Source organism: Mustela nigripes, chromosome 13 (assembly GCF_022355385.1).
Source record: "Mustela nigripes isolate SB6536 chromosome 13, MUSNIG.SB6536, whole genome shotgun sequence".
NCBI lineage: Eukaryota > Metazoa > Chordata > Mammalia > Carnivora > Mustelidae > Mustela > Mustela nigripes.
In genome coordinates this window covers 133686468-133700989 of record NC_081569.1, presented here as the reverse complement: position 1 = coordinate 133700989, position 14522 = coordinate 133686468, and the positions used below count along the sequence as shown (strand labels likewise).

At 34.5% G+C, this 14522-nt stretch overlaps 1 protein-coding gene across 5 annotated transcripts in view; it reads left to right on the top strand.

The window, feature by feature from the left end:
- Nucleotides 1-14522, top strand: part of PCNX1 (pecanex 1) — a 157797-nt gene that overhangs the window by 88619 nt on the left and 54656 nt on the right. For 3 of the 5 annotated variants that reach the window (XM_059373837.1, XM_059373840.1, XM_059373839.1), the window contains 7 exons: nucleotides 998-1088; nucleotides 2825-2882; nucleotides 4588-4805; nucleotides 8360-8513; nucleotides 11139-11171; nucleotides 13754-13925; nucleotides 14408-14518. In XM_059373837.1, coding sequence (XP_059229820.1) covers nucleotides 998-1088; nucleotides 2825-2882; nucleotides 4588-4805; nucleotides 8360-8513; nucleotides 11139-11171; nucleotides 13754-13925; nucleotides 14408-14518 — 837 coding nt within the window. The remainder of the gene's footprint in view (nucleotides 1-997; nucleotides 1089-2824; nucleotides 2883-4587; nucleotides 4806-8359; nucleotides 8514-11138; nucleotides 11172-13753; nucleotides 13926-14407; nucleotides 14519-14522) is intronic. The other 2 variants (XM_059373838.1, XM_059373841.1) reach the window with 1 other exon arrangement.

Sequence of the window (14522 nt, the reverse complement as noted above, 5' to 3'; positions counted from 1 at the left end):
TATACCTCATCTTATTGCCCTACTGGAAACTTACATATTCATTTCTTTACGCTCCTTACCTCTGATAGGGCTACCATGGGTTGTCAAGGTAAAGAATGTGTTTTAGACACTCTGCAGATTTTTTTAAATTTCACTAGGAGAAACCATTTCATCTTAATTGAGTTCATTTTAAGAGTTTTCTGCACCCAATGTACTTTCTAAACCTTTTATTATTTTCAGCAAACGGTGTTACTAAATTTTTTCATAAAATTCTTACAGATTCATGCAATTAGTAATGTTCATTAAATACTGCAATTTAATTTTCACCAATGTTATTATACTCCATTCATAGAACTTCCTTAGATTCATTTTGATGCTTAATTTTTTCCTTAAAAACCAAACGTAATGGGTATTATGGAGTGCATTGTGATGAATGCTGCGTGTTGTAGGTGATGACTCAGTGAATTCTGCACCTGAAATTAATATTATGCTGTGTTTAACTATTTAAAAAAACAAAGAAGGGAAAAATAAAAAACAAAACTCTCTGAAGGTAATCTCAGGAATTTGTTGTTTCATAGTTTTGAACCATCTTAACACTTAAGCAGCTTTCCAAATGGCCACTCACCACTTGCAGAGCAGAGCGGTCAGGTGCCTTTTAAGAGTCTCATGCTCTACCGACTGAGCTAGCCGGGCACCTAAACGACATTAAGTTCATTCATGTGATTGCTTCAACTGCGAATGTCACACGAGGAGACAAGAGGAGACTGGATTGCAAAGCTGACTTCAATCCCTTACTGTTAAAACCTGATTATGTACGTTGACATTTTGCCCCACTGTTCTGCATTCCTTTTCACTTCACATCATGCTGAATTACAGGCAGATCATTGTTTTTCAAATATTTCGGGGAAAGTTTATAGTACATTTTCTTAAGTTGTAACAAGTTTGAAGTGTAGTGTTTCCTGATGGAAAAATTCTGAGTATTCTAATGGTTTTTTTAAAAAAATCATTTATTTGCTAGGTAAGTTCTCTTCTACGCTTTATGAGACTGGTGGCTGTGATATGTCACTTGTGAATTTTGAACCAGCAGCAAGAAGAGCATCCAATATCTGGTATGTGTGAAGTCATCATAGGAGAATGTATGTACTTGCATGTATTTGCCTTGCTTTTTAGGCCTTGAAATGGGAAAGTTATCTTGAAAATATTTGTTCATATTGGCTTAAGTAATTTGTCACTGGGCATTTGTCTCCAAAGATATAAGGTAGAATTTATTGCTCTGGAAAAAAGAAAGCATTATTCTTAAAACAAAAGCTGTTCTGCATTTTAAATAATTAAGTAAAAATTCTCTGTAGGTTTTATAATGCGGGCTAGTAGTTTCCCACAATTTCGAATTTAACTATAGATTTTGTGCTACCCACATGCATGCACTTTGCAAGATCAATAAAAAAGCATATTTAAAAAAGGCTTATTAGGGGGGTGCCTGGGTGGCTCAGTGGGTTAAGCCGCTGCCTTCGGCTCAGGTCATGATCTCAGGGTCCTGGGATCGAGTCCCGCATCGGGCTCTCTGCTCAGCAGGGGGCCTGCTTCTCTCTCTCTCTCTCTCTGCCTGCCTCTCCGTCTACTTGTGATCTCTCTCTGTCAAATAAATAAAATCTTTAAAAAAAAAAAAAAAAGGCTTATTAGGAAAATGCACAACTGAGTTCAAACCCATCAGTTCTCTTTATGTAATTTAAAAATTTTATTTCTGTGTAAGTGTTTTGGTCAAATATCTTTTTACCTGACCTTCTTTTCTTTTGCTTTAAAATTTGTTTACCAGCTATAAGAAAGAGGAATTTCTTAAAATATGGGTCATGTGTTACATTTAGTTTCTTTTCTCTCCTTCCCTTACGAAGAAATGACATTATGAGATAAGGAAGAAGTTAGGAGAAGAGCAAATAAGAAATAGAAATCTTGAGCATGCAATCAGTTATAACTTAGAATGTATTAAAGTTTTTTCTAAAATTTTAATCTTTCTCACTTATTCAAGTTGTTGCCTTGAAATCCATTATTAAGTGATTAGCTCACTTTTTTCACAGGGATCATTTGAATCCTATTTTAGGACTTATATTTAATAATGGGACATACCTATTTAAATGTTACACATCTATGGGCAATTCACTTATTTTTTTAAAAGTTTCTAGGGGCCATTTAAAGCACTAGGATCTTGCAGTCACTTAGCCTAACTCGCTGGAGAGACAGAACATACTTGCTAATAAGCTTCTTGAATCCAGTTTTGAAACTGACCCTGTCGAGAATGACCAAAAATTGGAGTGTGAGGTGATTTCCTAACAGTGGAAACAATAGAAAGATGGAACAGTGGAAATAATTGTTCAATGTAATTTAGGATAAGAACACTTCCTTATACCATAAATGTGGTAAGGTCTCAAGTTTCAAAAATCTAAACTCTCGACTATAGAAATGGAATGGTCGCAGTTTAAGCTGTCATAGTATAGCTTAAGTTTGTTGTGGCTCCAGGCAGTATGTTAATTGCCTTCATAAACCCATCTCACAGGGACTTTGTGATAAGAGGTTCTATTATCCTATGTTAGTTACTTAGGTGGACACTGAGGTGTAAAAGGTTAGATAACTTTCCCAAATATCATTTAGCTGATGAAGAGATTTTTAATATAAATACTTTGGCCCAGAAGCTGTGCTCTTAATCACATCTGTAGGAAAATGCTATTTTGTATGTTGAAGTACTTGGAAAAGAGAATACAGTGTAAATATTATATAACTGTTAAAAGATTATTTTTCTTTCAGTTCCTTGACAAGTTCTTTAGTCCCTAAAGATTTTTTCATTTTATTTTAGTGACACGGATTCTCATGTATCCAGTTCTACCTCAGTTCGATTTTATCCACATGATGTGGTAGGTTTTCCTTTATTTTTATAAGATGATGTACATTCAGATTAAGCAGCGATGCAGATCAGAAAAGTTGAAGTTAAAAAATGCCAATTTTGTTGAAAACTCTGGCAAAATCACCTTTGCTGTTTCGTAGTGGATCTCTTCTTGTAAGTCCTTTGTTAGGAAACAAACATAAAACCCCAGGAAGTTTCCTAAGCTGTGTATGAATCAGTAATTACACTTTTGAGAATATGTAAAGGTCCATTTGCTCACCGATGTCATAATCTGGTTGTGCCATCTTAAAACTTATGTTTGAAAAGTATAATTTTGAATATTATATTATCTAATTCTTAATTATTAGTTACTCATACCAGTGTGTTTGTGTGAAGCTTAGTGATGATATCTCTGTGTAAAAAGTATATCATGTGAGATACGGTGGGGCTGTTTTAGAAAGATAACACTGCTTTTGCCCTCAAGGTGTATATATTGAACTTAGAAAAGACAAAACAAATGAAATTATTTTCCTAACTTATTTTAGTTAGATTCAATTAGTTAACATATAAAATGAAATTCTTATATGAAACACATAAGCGATACCTCTAAATAAATGTAGTGCCAAAGAGGTTAATTATTAATGGCTTTCTGAAGAAGATTTAGTGGTGAGCTGTGTTTTAAGACCATAGGTGTGAGTTGGCATAGAACAATGGTTTTCAGCGTTTGGCAGTGTGTGAGAACACTTTAACTTGTCACAGCCAGGGGAATGTTACTGGTGTCTTGTGAATGGATAGAAACCAGGGATACCATAAAATGTCCTGCAGTGGACAGTACAACCCCCAAACAAGGAATTATCTGACTGAAAATACCTGTAGTGCCAATAGAGGATAAGAAAAAAAGTGTCTGGGGAGGTACTTGTCAATACTTAGAGATAAAAATATTTATGTTATTTATAGGAAGCAGATTTTCTTCACTGTAACCACATATGTGTTTGATAAGTAAAGATTGTCTTTGCTTTTTTGGTGGAGTATATTCTTGGAAACTTCATAGGAAAGCCAAAAATAGGGAAATGATTATTTTGTTGTTGTTGTTGTTTTCTACTATTGAATGGTATGGGAACCTTGGGATAGTGAAATCCTGGCTAGGGTTGTGCTAGATAAGGGAAACTTTAGACTCCTTCAGAGAAAGGGGAAACTGGTAAACTGCTGAGTGGGTGAATTAAAGCTAAAAGAAATGTAATGTGGTAATTTCCTGTATAGCCTCCAAGAGTAGCCTGCCAAAACAAAAGAAAAAAAGGGGGCGTAGGAGGTATTTGAAAACAACAGTGATAAGAGACTGTAGGAAGGCATGAGAGTTGAAGGCTTCAAATCCAATCCAGAGGAGCTTAGGTTTAGCACAGTAATGAAGTTTATAGCTTTGAGAAAAGGCCATAGTGGCAGGGCTTAGAGAAGCCACTAATGATTCACATTAAGTGATTTTAATGGATTCCCTAGCTCTACAATCACACAGTGTTAAGATTGGAAACACTTTCCCCAATACAGCTTTTCCAAAGGACTGATTGACTAATTTGCTTTACTTCCCATTATCACCTTTTATAGTTTCTAATGATCATAAAATATCTAGAAATGTAGAGAATTAAGGGGACTTAGATCATCTGATCAAGCTGATTGAGTAGCCCTTGAATCATGACTTAACTAAAGATATTTTGAGGCTTTCAGCACTGACTTTCTTTTAGCTCTCTCTTCCGCAGATTCGATTGAACAGACTATTGACCATCGATACAGATTTGTTGGAGCAACAAGACATTGATCTAAGCCCTGACTTGGCAGCTACTTACGGTCCAACAGAAGAAGCTGCTCAAAAGGTCAAACACTATTACCGCTTTTGGATCTTACCCCAGCTGTGGATCGGCATTAACTTTGACAGACTCACACTTCTGGCCCTGTTTGATAGGTGAGAATACAGTGTGATATCAAAGATATGTGTAGATTTTATTTTTAAATTGAAATGAACCTAATTACCCACTGAGGCTTTTACTTGGTTATCATTTTGGAAAATGTTTTCTATTTTGGTTCTTTTGAGGTAAAATTTAAGTTAATAGAGCTCCCAAACGTTGACTCTCCTAAATCCATTAAAAACTTTTTTTGTGGCAATTTTAGTATGTTTATTAAAAAAAAATCCTTTTTATCATCAGTAGGAATCATGGAACTATACTTAAAAGCCAGTATTAATGATCATAGGTTATAAGTAATATGACTCTAAATATAAAAGGTGTAAGAGGAAACTTCTCTTTCCCTATTTCATAGTACTAGTCTTAAGAATGAAAAGTATTAGTCTATTACAACTTGGTGCTTCCTATAGACTGGAGTAACAAAGATTGGATTTACTCTCCTATCTGAAACAACGAAAAAAGAGACAAAATGCCTGAACCAGTGGTTTTTTAAGACTTTGGAGATAAGACGGCAAAGGACAGTGATTCCTGAGAGATGGGAAATGCATTATGTGGGTCCTACATTGTCCCAGCTTACTGCCTTAAGAGAGTTCCCTGTCTTCCTCGCTGGCTCCGACATAGGGAGAAGGTACTGAAGTGGAGCCCAGCAGACTTCCTGAGTTGAGGAGACAGAGCTATGAGTACAGGGAGACCCAACACAGCGAGGACAGAGTATCAGAGAGAGGACTACTGTTCACAGAGAGAACCTCAGTTCTGCAGTGGGTCTCCACAACTCTTCAGCAGAGTACGGATAAGTGAATGTATGTGAAGAAACTACCTGAGGCCAGGGTAAGAATCATGTGAAAGAAGTAGATGGACAGTGCCTGACACACAGGGATAGGAATAGTGCCTGTTCCTGCCTGTCTGATTGAAGAAACTCGTAATTCACATTTTTATGGTGCATTGTGTACTCAGGAAAGTCTTGCCTAAAAAAGTGGGGAATAATTAGCCCTAACATGGGCATTGCTTCAGACTCACCAAACAAGTTGTGAAAGCAAGCCCTAAAATGATCAGACTGTTGTTTCCAAGTAGCAAAACAAAGTTGAAGAAAATTAATAGAAATCTGAAAATCGTCATGACCAAAAATGTTCACAGTGGCATCCAGTCAAAGGATCCCCCACGACATCCAACCAAAGATTACCAAACATGCAAAGAAACAGTTAAACATGATTCATGAGAGAAATAATGAATCAATCGAAACCAACCTGTAATTTTCACAGATGTTAGAATTAACTGTCAAAGACATTCAAACAAGTATATTTGTACTCTGTATGTTAAAAAAGTTAAGACATGAAAGATATTTTATTTAATTTATTTTATTTTATTTTTTATTTTTTAAAATATTTTATTTATTTATTTGACAGAGAGAGATCACAAGTAGGCAGAGAGGCAGGCAGAGAGAGAGAGGAGGAAGCAGGCTCCCTGCTGAGCAGAGAGCCCGATGCGGGACTCGATCCCAGGACCCTGAGATCATGACCTGAGCCGAAGGCAGCGGCTTAACCCACCGAGCCACCCAGGTGCCCTATTTTATTTATTTTAGAGAGCCAGAGAGAAACAGAGTGCAAGTGGGGAGAGGGGCAGTTCAATTAAATTAATGAAACTGTAGCCAGGCTGATTAAGGGGGGAAAAGAAGAGAAGAGACAAGATTCAATTTGCTTTAACAGGAATGAGATAGGATATCACTGTAGAGTCTACGGATGTTATAAGAGGATATTATGATCTGCTACATGTAAATAAGTTTGACAATGGACAGATTTCTTGAAAGGTAGAAATCATCATAGTTCATTCTGAAAGATACATTACCTTAATGCTACTATATCTGTTAAATGGAAATTATAGTTAAACACCTGCCTATGAGGAAACTCTAGGCATAAATGGCATCAAAATAATATCCCAAATCAGTTAGGTAGAGAAATGTAGGCTTTTCAACAAATGGTCTAGGGACCATTCGATTTTCATGTGAAAAAAAAAAAATTTTATACTTGCATTACACCATATTAGAAAACTATGAAAATCAACTCAAAATGGATTATAGGTCTATATTAAAATCTAAAACAATAAAATTCCTTGAACCAAACAAAACAGTAAGAGGAAATTTTTGTGACATGGGGTAGGCAGAATTTTGTAGATATGACAGCAAAAACAGTAAACAAAGTTGATAAACCGAATTCGTCAAAAATTTAAAAACTAACAGAAGTGTAAGGGGAGCACACGTTCAGTGATGAGAACTACAGACGGTATATGATGCGGCAGAACTGCTGACGGACAGCTGCAATAGAAGAACGAATGAGAATGCCAGTGTATTGATTTGAAAGTACTATTGAACTTGTTTTCATCCAAGAAGACTATAAAATGAATTAGTACAGAGATGTTTGTGAATTAGGTCAATTAATGATTATGAACATGGCATTGACTTAATGAAAAAGCAAGTTCATAAAAAGCAAGTTAATAAAAAACAACAATTTAAAAAGTTTAAAATTTAAAAAAAAACAAGTTATGAATTGTGAAAATAATTCTTTACCTATTCTAGAAAATTTAAAAATGTATAGGAAGATTTTTAAGACAAGAAGAGGCCAACCATCGTAATTTTACCCAGAGAGAACATTAGTAGTAGTATCATTTTGATATATTGTCTTTTTTAACCTATGTGTATATGCTTCTAAATAACAACTTTTATCTTCCTATGCATACCATTTTATGCCCTGCTTTCTTTATATAGCACATACACCGAGCATGTTTCCATGTTGGTAAATGTTTTTTAAAAACAAGACTTTTCGCAAGTATCCAGCATTTTATGAATAAAATTTCCCCAAGAAGTAATGAGATTATTTTTTGGTATGACAAAAAAAATCATCTTCATTGGTACATGTAATATCTGGGTTATCACATTGTTTAATTTACTCAGTTTAATAAAATACAGAACTGTCTCAGCAGCTTTGATAGAGACAATACTGATGGTTTTTTATTACTGCCTTCATTTTCACTATATGCAATAGCCTATATTTAAGTAATTCTAGTGAATTAGTTTTGAGGTTATCTCAGATGGTTTCAAGATGCGGAAAATGAAATCACTTGGTTCAAAATTTGGTTATAAACTTTGTCATATAAAATAACTTCTCATTTTAATTTTCTAGAAACTTTTGCGATTTTGTTTTTTAAACATGTTTCTTTGCATGTATCCTTTTCAAGTTGGTTACTTAGTTATTAAGCAACAAATGTTACAAAAAAACAGATGTTAAAGAAAAGTAACCTTTTGAAACAGAAATTAAAACTAATATTATGTCTTTAATTAGAACTTCACTTACCATAGCATGCTTTATCTCTACATAAGGTTTTTTGTTAATTTTAAATACAGACTAGTTTCTCTTTCAGTATGTGCTAAAACCTTATTCAAAACCAGTACAAGAAAAGCATGTCAGCAAGCATGGTGTGAACTTCCTAATGATGTCTTCCCCCTTTTTTCACTCTAATTTCTTATATTGATGATATACTTACTCGTAAATTTTTCTGTCTACAGAAATCGTGAAATTCTGGAAAATGTGTTAGCTGTCATCCTGGCTATTCTTGTGGCTTTTTTGGGATCTATTCTTCTCATACAAGGCTTCTTCAGAGATATCTGGGTCTTCCAGTTCTGCCTAGTGATAGCCAGCTGTCAATACTCACTACTTAAGGTACCAGCATCACTCTTCTTTTCAGAATAGGGAATAATATTTGTGATAAAAAGCAGACGTTTTGTATAATTCATTGCATTATAGTAAGCTGTTAATTTTTAGATTTATTTTCCCTAGATGTTTATATTAGATTGGATAGGGAACAAAGGGGACATAAAAACTTTAAAAAATAATGATATGTAAATGAAGCTTCCTAAGAACTATTTTGGGGGGCTGGTATTAAAATATTTGGGCATTTGTTAAAAATGAGAATTAACATGCTTGAAATTTTTATTTTATTTTTTTTTAAAGATTTCACTTGTTTATTTGACACAGAGAGAGCAAGCACAAGCAGGGGGAATGGCAGGTAGGGGAGAAGCAGGCTTCCCTCTGAGCAAGGAGCCTGATGCAGGGCTGGATCCCAGGACCCTAGGATCATGAACTGAGCCTAAGGCAGCCACTTAACCGACTGAGCCACCCAGCCACCCCAGCTTTCTTGAAATTTGTTTAAAAAATATGAACATCATCTTTCCCACTCCCATATTTTAAGTCTTCTATTCTGTAGATTAAATTTATTAAAATCCATCATTGGTTAGATATAGTAATGGCAAGGCTGTATGTTCTTGGGGACACTGAAGGCAGAAGATTGATATCCCTTTGCTTTTTAAACAGTAGCCAAATGTTATTAACTTTAAGCTTTCTAAAAAGGGAAAAAATCAAATACCTAATTTTTCACCTTCCATGCAAAATCAATATGGACTGTTAATGTAGACTGTTTCCTTTTTCTTCTGCGCTAGTAAAAACCCTTGCCTATATTGGTTATTCACCCAGTATATGCTAACATGCAGAACTCTCCCCCATCCTGAAATCTGTTTGTTTAGTTCTTTTCATACTGTTAGCTGTCCTTTCTCTGTTTATAGATACACATCCAGAAAGACTACTTGTGTCAACTCCATTTCTTCAAGACCCATTCCTGCTTTTTTCCTCATTGCAGTACTGAAATTATAGTCCTTATGGGCTAATAATCTCCAGTAGCCAAATCTGTGTCCTTTTTCATTCTTCATTCTTTTTGAGTGTTGTATCATTTAGTACCTATGAATACTGTCTTCTCTTTGTATAAAACCTCATTTTTGATCTGCCTTTATGCTATGCTGATGATTTTCCTACTTCTCAGATAACTTTAATTTCCTTTGTTGATGCCTTTGTCTTTGGACAACTTCTTAGTTTATAAGAATTTTTTAGGGTTCTTTTTGGCCCTCTTTTCAGCTTGCGACTCCTTGCCGGTGAAGTCACCCTCTTTTATTACTTTATTAGTTGCCCTTATGTATGAATCGTGTCCAGATCTATATCTCAAAGTCTTCATTTTTCTCACAAGCTTTAGTCCTATATACCTAACAGGCAGTTTGGCACATTTTAAAAATAGCACATCGTCATCTTCTGGTAAATATTTTTCTTTCCTAGTTCCTTTGCTTTTGACAGTAGTATATTGACTCAAAATCCTAAAGCCTCTTCTGTTCCTCACTTCTCGACGCCTAATAACAAGTAATAATTACATTATATATATAAATATATATTTCTATATTTGTATCTATTATAATAATAATAGGTCCCTTTGATTAAATTTAGTGATTCTTTGTCAGAATTTCTGGTTTTATTCTTTCTATTCCAACCACTATAAACCATCTCTTTTATTACCATAAACTATTAGATTCATTCCTTTGCTTCAGTCTCTTGTCTCGTTAGTTTTGTCCACTGTTTCAGGTTAATCTGGTTAGAACCTGAAAGGTAAAAGATGACTGAAATTAAAAAAATTTTTTTTTTTTTAGATTTAAAAAAATCTAGTTGACCAGAAGAATGGTAATACCATTAAGAGAAGAAAGAAAGACTGGACCAGAAGTTTTTAGAGTCCAGATGTTGGAATTGAGTTTAGAGCTTACCTGGTCTCATCCAGCCAAGGGTCACATGCCAGACTCACTAAGCTGGTCCGTCATAGACTTGTAGGGCGGTCATAGACCATCCTAATGAAATGGTTTGGTATGCTGTTAGAAATGAGCTGGAACTTGGGAGAAAAGTCATGATTTGGGAAGTGGCTGCAAAATACCTTTTAAATGCTTTTAAAGAAAGTTGATAAAATCTCTTACAGGGAGACAGCTTAACTTGAAGATTTTGATGTGAAAATTCCGATAATAAGTTTAATACAGATACAATGGAATTATTTAGTAAGCCTTGGAATTTGTGGGCTGAACTAGAATTCTTCTTATAAACGAACCCATATTTTGTGCATATCCCGAATGGAATGGTATCATACAAGAAAGCATCCTACTTCAACTATACTTACATGTAGTAATGAGCCGAAGAGTAAGATAGACTGCCTACCATATACGATTTCAGAAGTGTTAAGCTATTTGCAAATTTTTAATTAATTGTAGTAAACTTAAGAGTCAGGAAAGATTTGAGATCTCTCTGCTAACACAGTGAGTGACACCAGTGTCTGGAGTTTCATCTTCTGTTATTTCAGCAGATTTAATGTAGGTCACTTCTTAGCTATGGAATTACTTTACTTAAAATTATTTCCGGCATTTTGAAAGTTGCTTAAAAAGTTACCAGGATCTCAGTAGGATAATCTTTCTTTTGTTTAATTTTTAGAGTGTTCAACCAGATTCTTCTTCTCCCAGACACGTAAGTCACTCTAATATGCCTGTAACTTACAGTACTCTAACATTCATCGAAACCTTCTTTTGGTCATATGTCAGATTGATTTAAGATTTATGTTATTATTTTCTCATCTAAGTTTTGACTCTACTAGAAAGAGAGGTGATTTATTAGCGTGAAATAAAATGGCATTCTAATTGTGGAATCTAAGTCTTAGTTGAAAATGAGCATAATAATTCATTTTTTGACAGCCTGTTTCAGGAGGAGGTTACCAATGAAGTAGACATGGTTCCTATAAACTCATAGTTATTTAATAACTTAAATTTAACAAAGTTTGAAGAATAAATCACGAGTAAGTATTGAAAAATAGAATTTTGAAGTAAGGAGAACTGTACATTCTTTTGCTTAGGTAATCATTAAGAGCAAGACTAAAGAAGGAATAAACTGATCACGTGTTTAGACCTGTGGACACTAAAGAGATTAAAAACCTTATTATTCACTTTGTGACTTTGTAAAGAGTATTAGCTGCTAAATGGTATTTTTTATGAAGTGTGATCCAATTTTAAAACTCAACATAGTCTTTAATAGACTAAAGGGCATTCTCTTTAAAATAGTGCAAAAACAGACTCCTAAAACAGTTTATGATGATGTCTTCTTTCTTGAATATAATAATTTGTACACTGGAATACTTATATAGTGACTGTGGATGAGCAAAACAGAACAGGGAAACAAATTATTTTCTTTCAACTGATTGTTTAATACGCTTTTGAATGCTTTTGAAGTGTATGATATATGGCAGCTTTTTCTTTTTTTACTTCAGATTTTAAACTTCAGATTTTGACATAATTTGAAAAGTTGCAAGGCTTGCACAAAGGATTCTTGATGCCATTCACCCAGATCCTGTGTGAACATTTACCGTATTTGCCTATTCCCTTCCTAGTTTTTTCCATCACCCCTTCCCCACCCCGTCCATTCCACATGTGCTTTTCTGAGAGTGGATTGTAAACACAGTGCCCCTTTACCTCTAAATACACCCATGTATTTTCCTAGAAACAGAGGCATCCTTTACAATTTCAATATAATTATTAAAATCAGGACATTGAACAGTGATAGAATACTATTTTCTAGTCTACAGATCTTACTCAGGCATTTCCTGTTGACTCAGTTGGCAATAGTAAATTCCTGATTATGCGTTTACTATTTTTAGCCTCCTTTAATCTGGAGCAGTTCCTCACTCTGTGTCTTTCACAATATTGACACTTTTGATGGGTACATGGCATTTATTTTGTACACCATCCCTTAATTTGAGTTTGTCTGATGTTTTCTTCTTGATTAGATACAGGATATGCGTTTTTGGAAGGAAAATTATGAAAGTGATGTGTTTTTCTCAGTGCATCATTTCAGGAAGCATGTGATGTTGATTCATCCTTTTATTGGTGATGTTAACTTTCATTTTTGGCTGAGGGTAGTATCTGCAGGGTTTTTCAAACTCCACAGTATTAACTTTTGAGGCTGGACACTTCTTTGTTGAGAATCTATGCGAGGAGGGATGCTGTCCCATACAGTATGGGATGTTTAGCATTATCTCTGACCTCCATCCACTAGATGCCAGTAGCATACTCCCCAGTTGTGACAACCAGCATGTCTTCAGACATTGCCAAATGTCCTCTAGGGGGCAAAATTCCCTCCCACTCCCTTGAGAACCACTAATGATTGTAATGTTACCATATTTCTTCTGGAGTTAATAAGTGTCTGGTAGGGAGCTATTTGGGGATTTCATATATGTCCCCTTGCCCCACTTCCACCTACTTGTTTTCAGTAAAAATCTATTGATATTTCTTGCCTGAGTTAGTTATCATTTCATGGTTGCCAAATAGTGATTTTCTAGTTCATTCCTTCCACATTTGTTAGTTGACTTTTTACTGTAAGGAAGAACTTTTCTTTCTGTATTTACCTATTTGTATGGTATTGATTCATATTTTATTCAGTGCACTATAATATTACTAATGTTTATTTTGAGGCACAAATTATCTCTGATTTGGCCACTGGGAGCCCACCAAGCTGCCCTCTCTGTCCTTTTGACATATCCTTATCAGTCTTTTAAGTACTTCGTTCCTTTTTACAATAGTACATTCCAGGCTCATCTGTATATGCTTTACCTACCCTAGGCCCAAACCAGCCTTTTCTCTGTGAAGACTTGAGTTTTTTTAGTCAATAATGTAATTTATAAACTAAGATCTTGAGACTAGTAATCTTTATTCTAGAATGTCATTGCTTCTAGGTCCTCGCAATGGCTAAAGCTAGGAAATATATTTGTGTATATACATATGTGCATGCATATGTGTGTACACACATCTTCTGTCAATTTGTGTGTATATTAAAAATGAAAAGTTCATATTGATACCTCTGATATCAGTCCAGTGTCACAGGGTTCAGTCTCTTCTTCTTCCTTCCCTTATTTGTGATTTCCTTCTGCCACAGTTAGCAACTTGGCTTCCACATAGATACATTTTTGAATCCTTAGAATATAAGCTATCAAAGATCTCAGTAGCTAGTTGTGAGTGTTAAAATCAACTAACCTGACTTTTTTTTTTTAATATCATTTTCAGGGCCATAATCGTATCATTGCCTACAGTAGACCAGTTTATTTCTGTTTGTGTTGTGGTCTTATTTGGCTCTTGGATTATGGTAGCAGAAACCTTACTACAACCAAGTTCAAATTATATGGAATAACTTTCACTAATCCACTGGTGTTTATATCAGCCAGGGATTTAGTTATAGGTGAGTCATCTTTAAAGTGTTTCAGATCTAACATTAATTTATTTGTACACAAATAGTTCCCTAATAAATAGATCAATTATATAGTTAAAAATGGTTTTAATAGGCTTACTTTGCTATTTATTATAATCCTCTCAGTGAGGAACAAAACTATTTGAATGAAAAAAGTTAATGATGAATAAATATTATAGTAATTCTTTTGTTCTCAAAGTAGATGTGATGGAAATTTTCCTTTGGATTCTGTATCTCAGATAACTATTATATGAAGATGATTGAAGTAATTTTAAAAGCTATTCTTTATCATTGAAAAAATTATTTAATACCCAAGCAATTACATAGAAATAATTTAAGATGATTTTTTAAAAAAACTGCTTACCAGTTTATATTCATTTTGGATTTTTCTCTTAATCACATATAATCTTAAAATGAACAAAAGCATAGATGTTGTGTAAATGTTTTTAATATGCCTTTCTTTTCTTCTGTAGTGTTTACACTCTGTTTCCCAATAGTATTTTTCATTGGTCTCCTGCCTCAGGTGAATACATTTGTAATGTACCTTTGTGAGCAATTGGATATTCATATCTTTGGTGGTAATGGTGA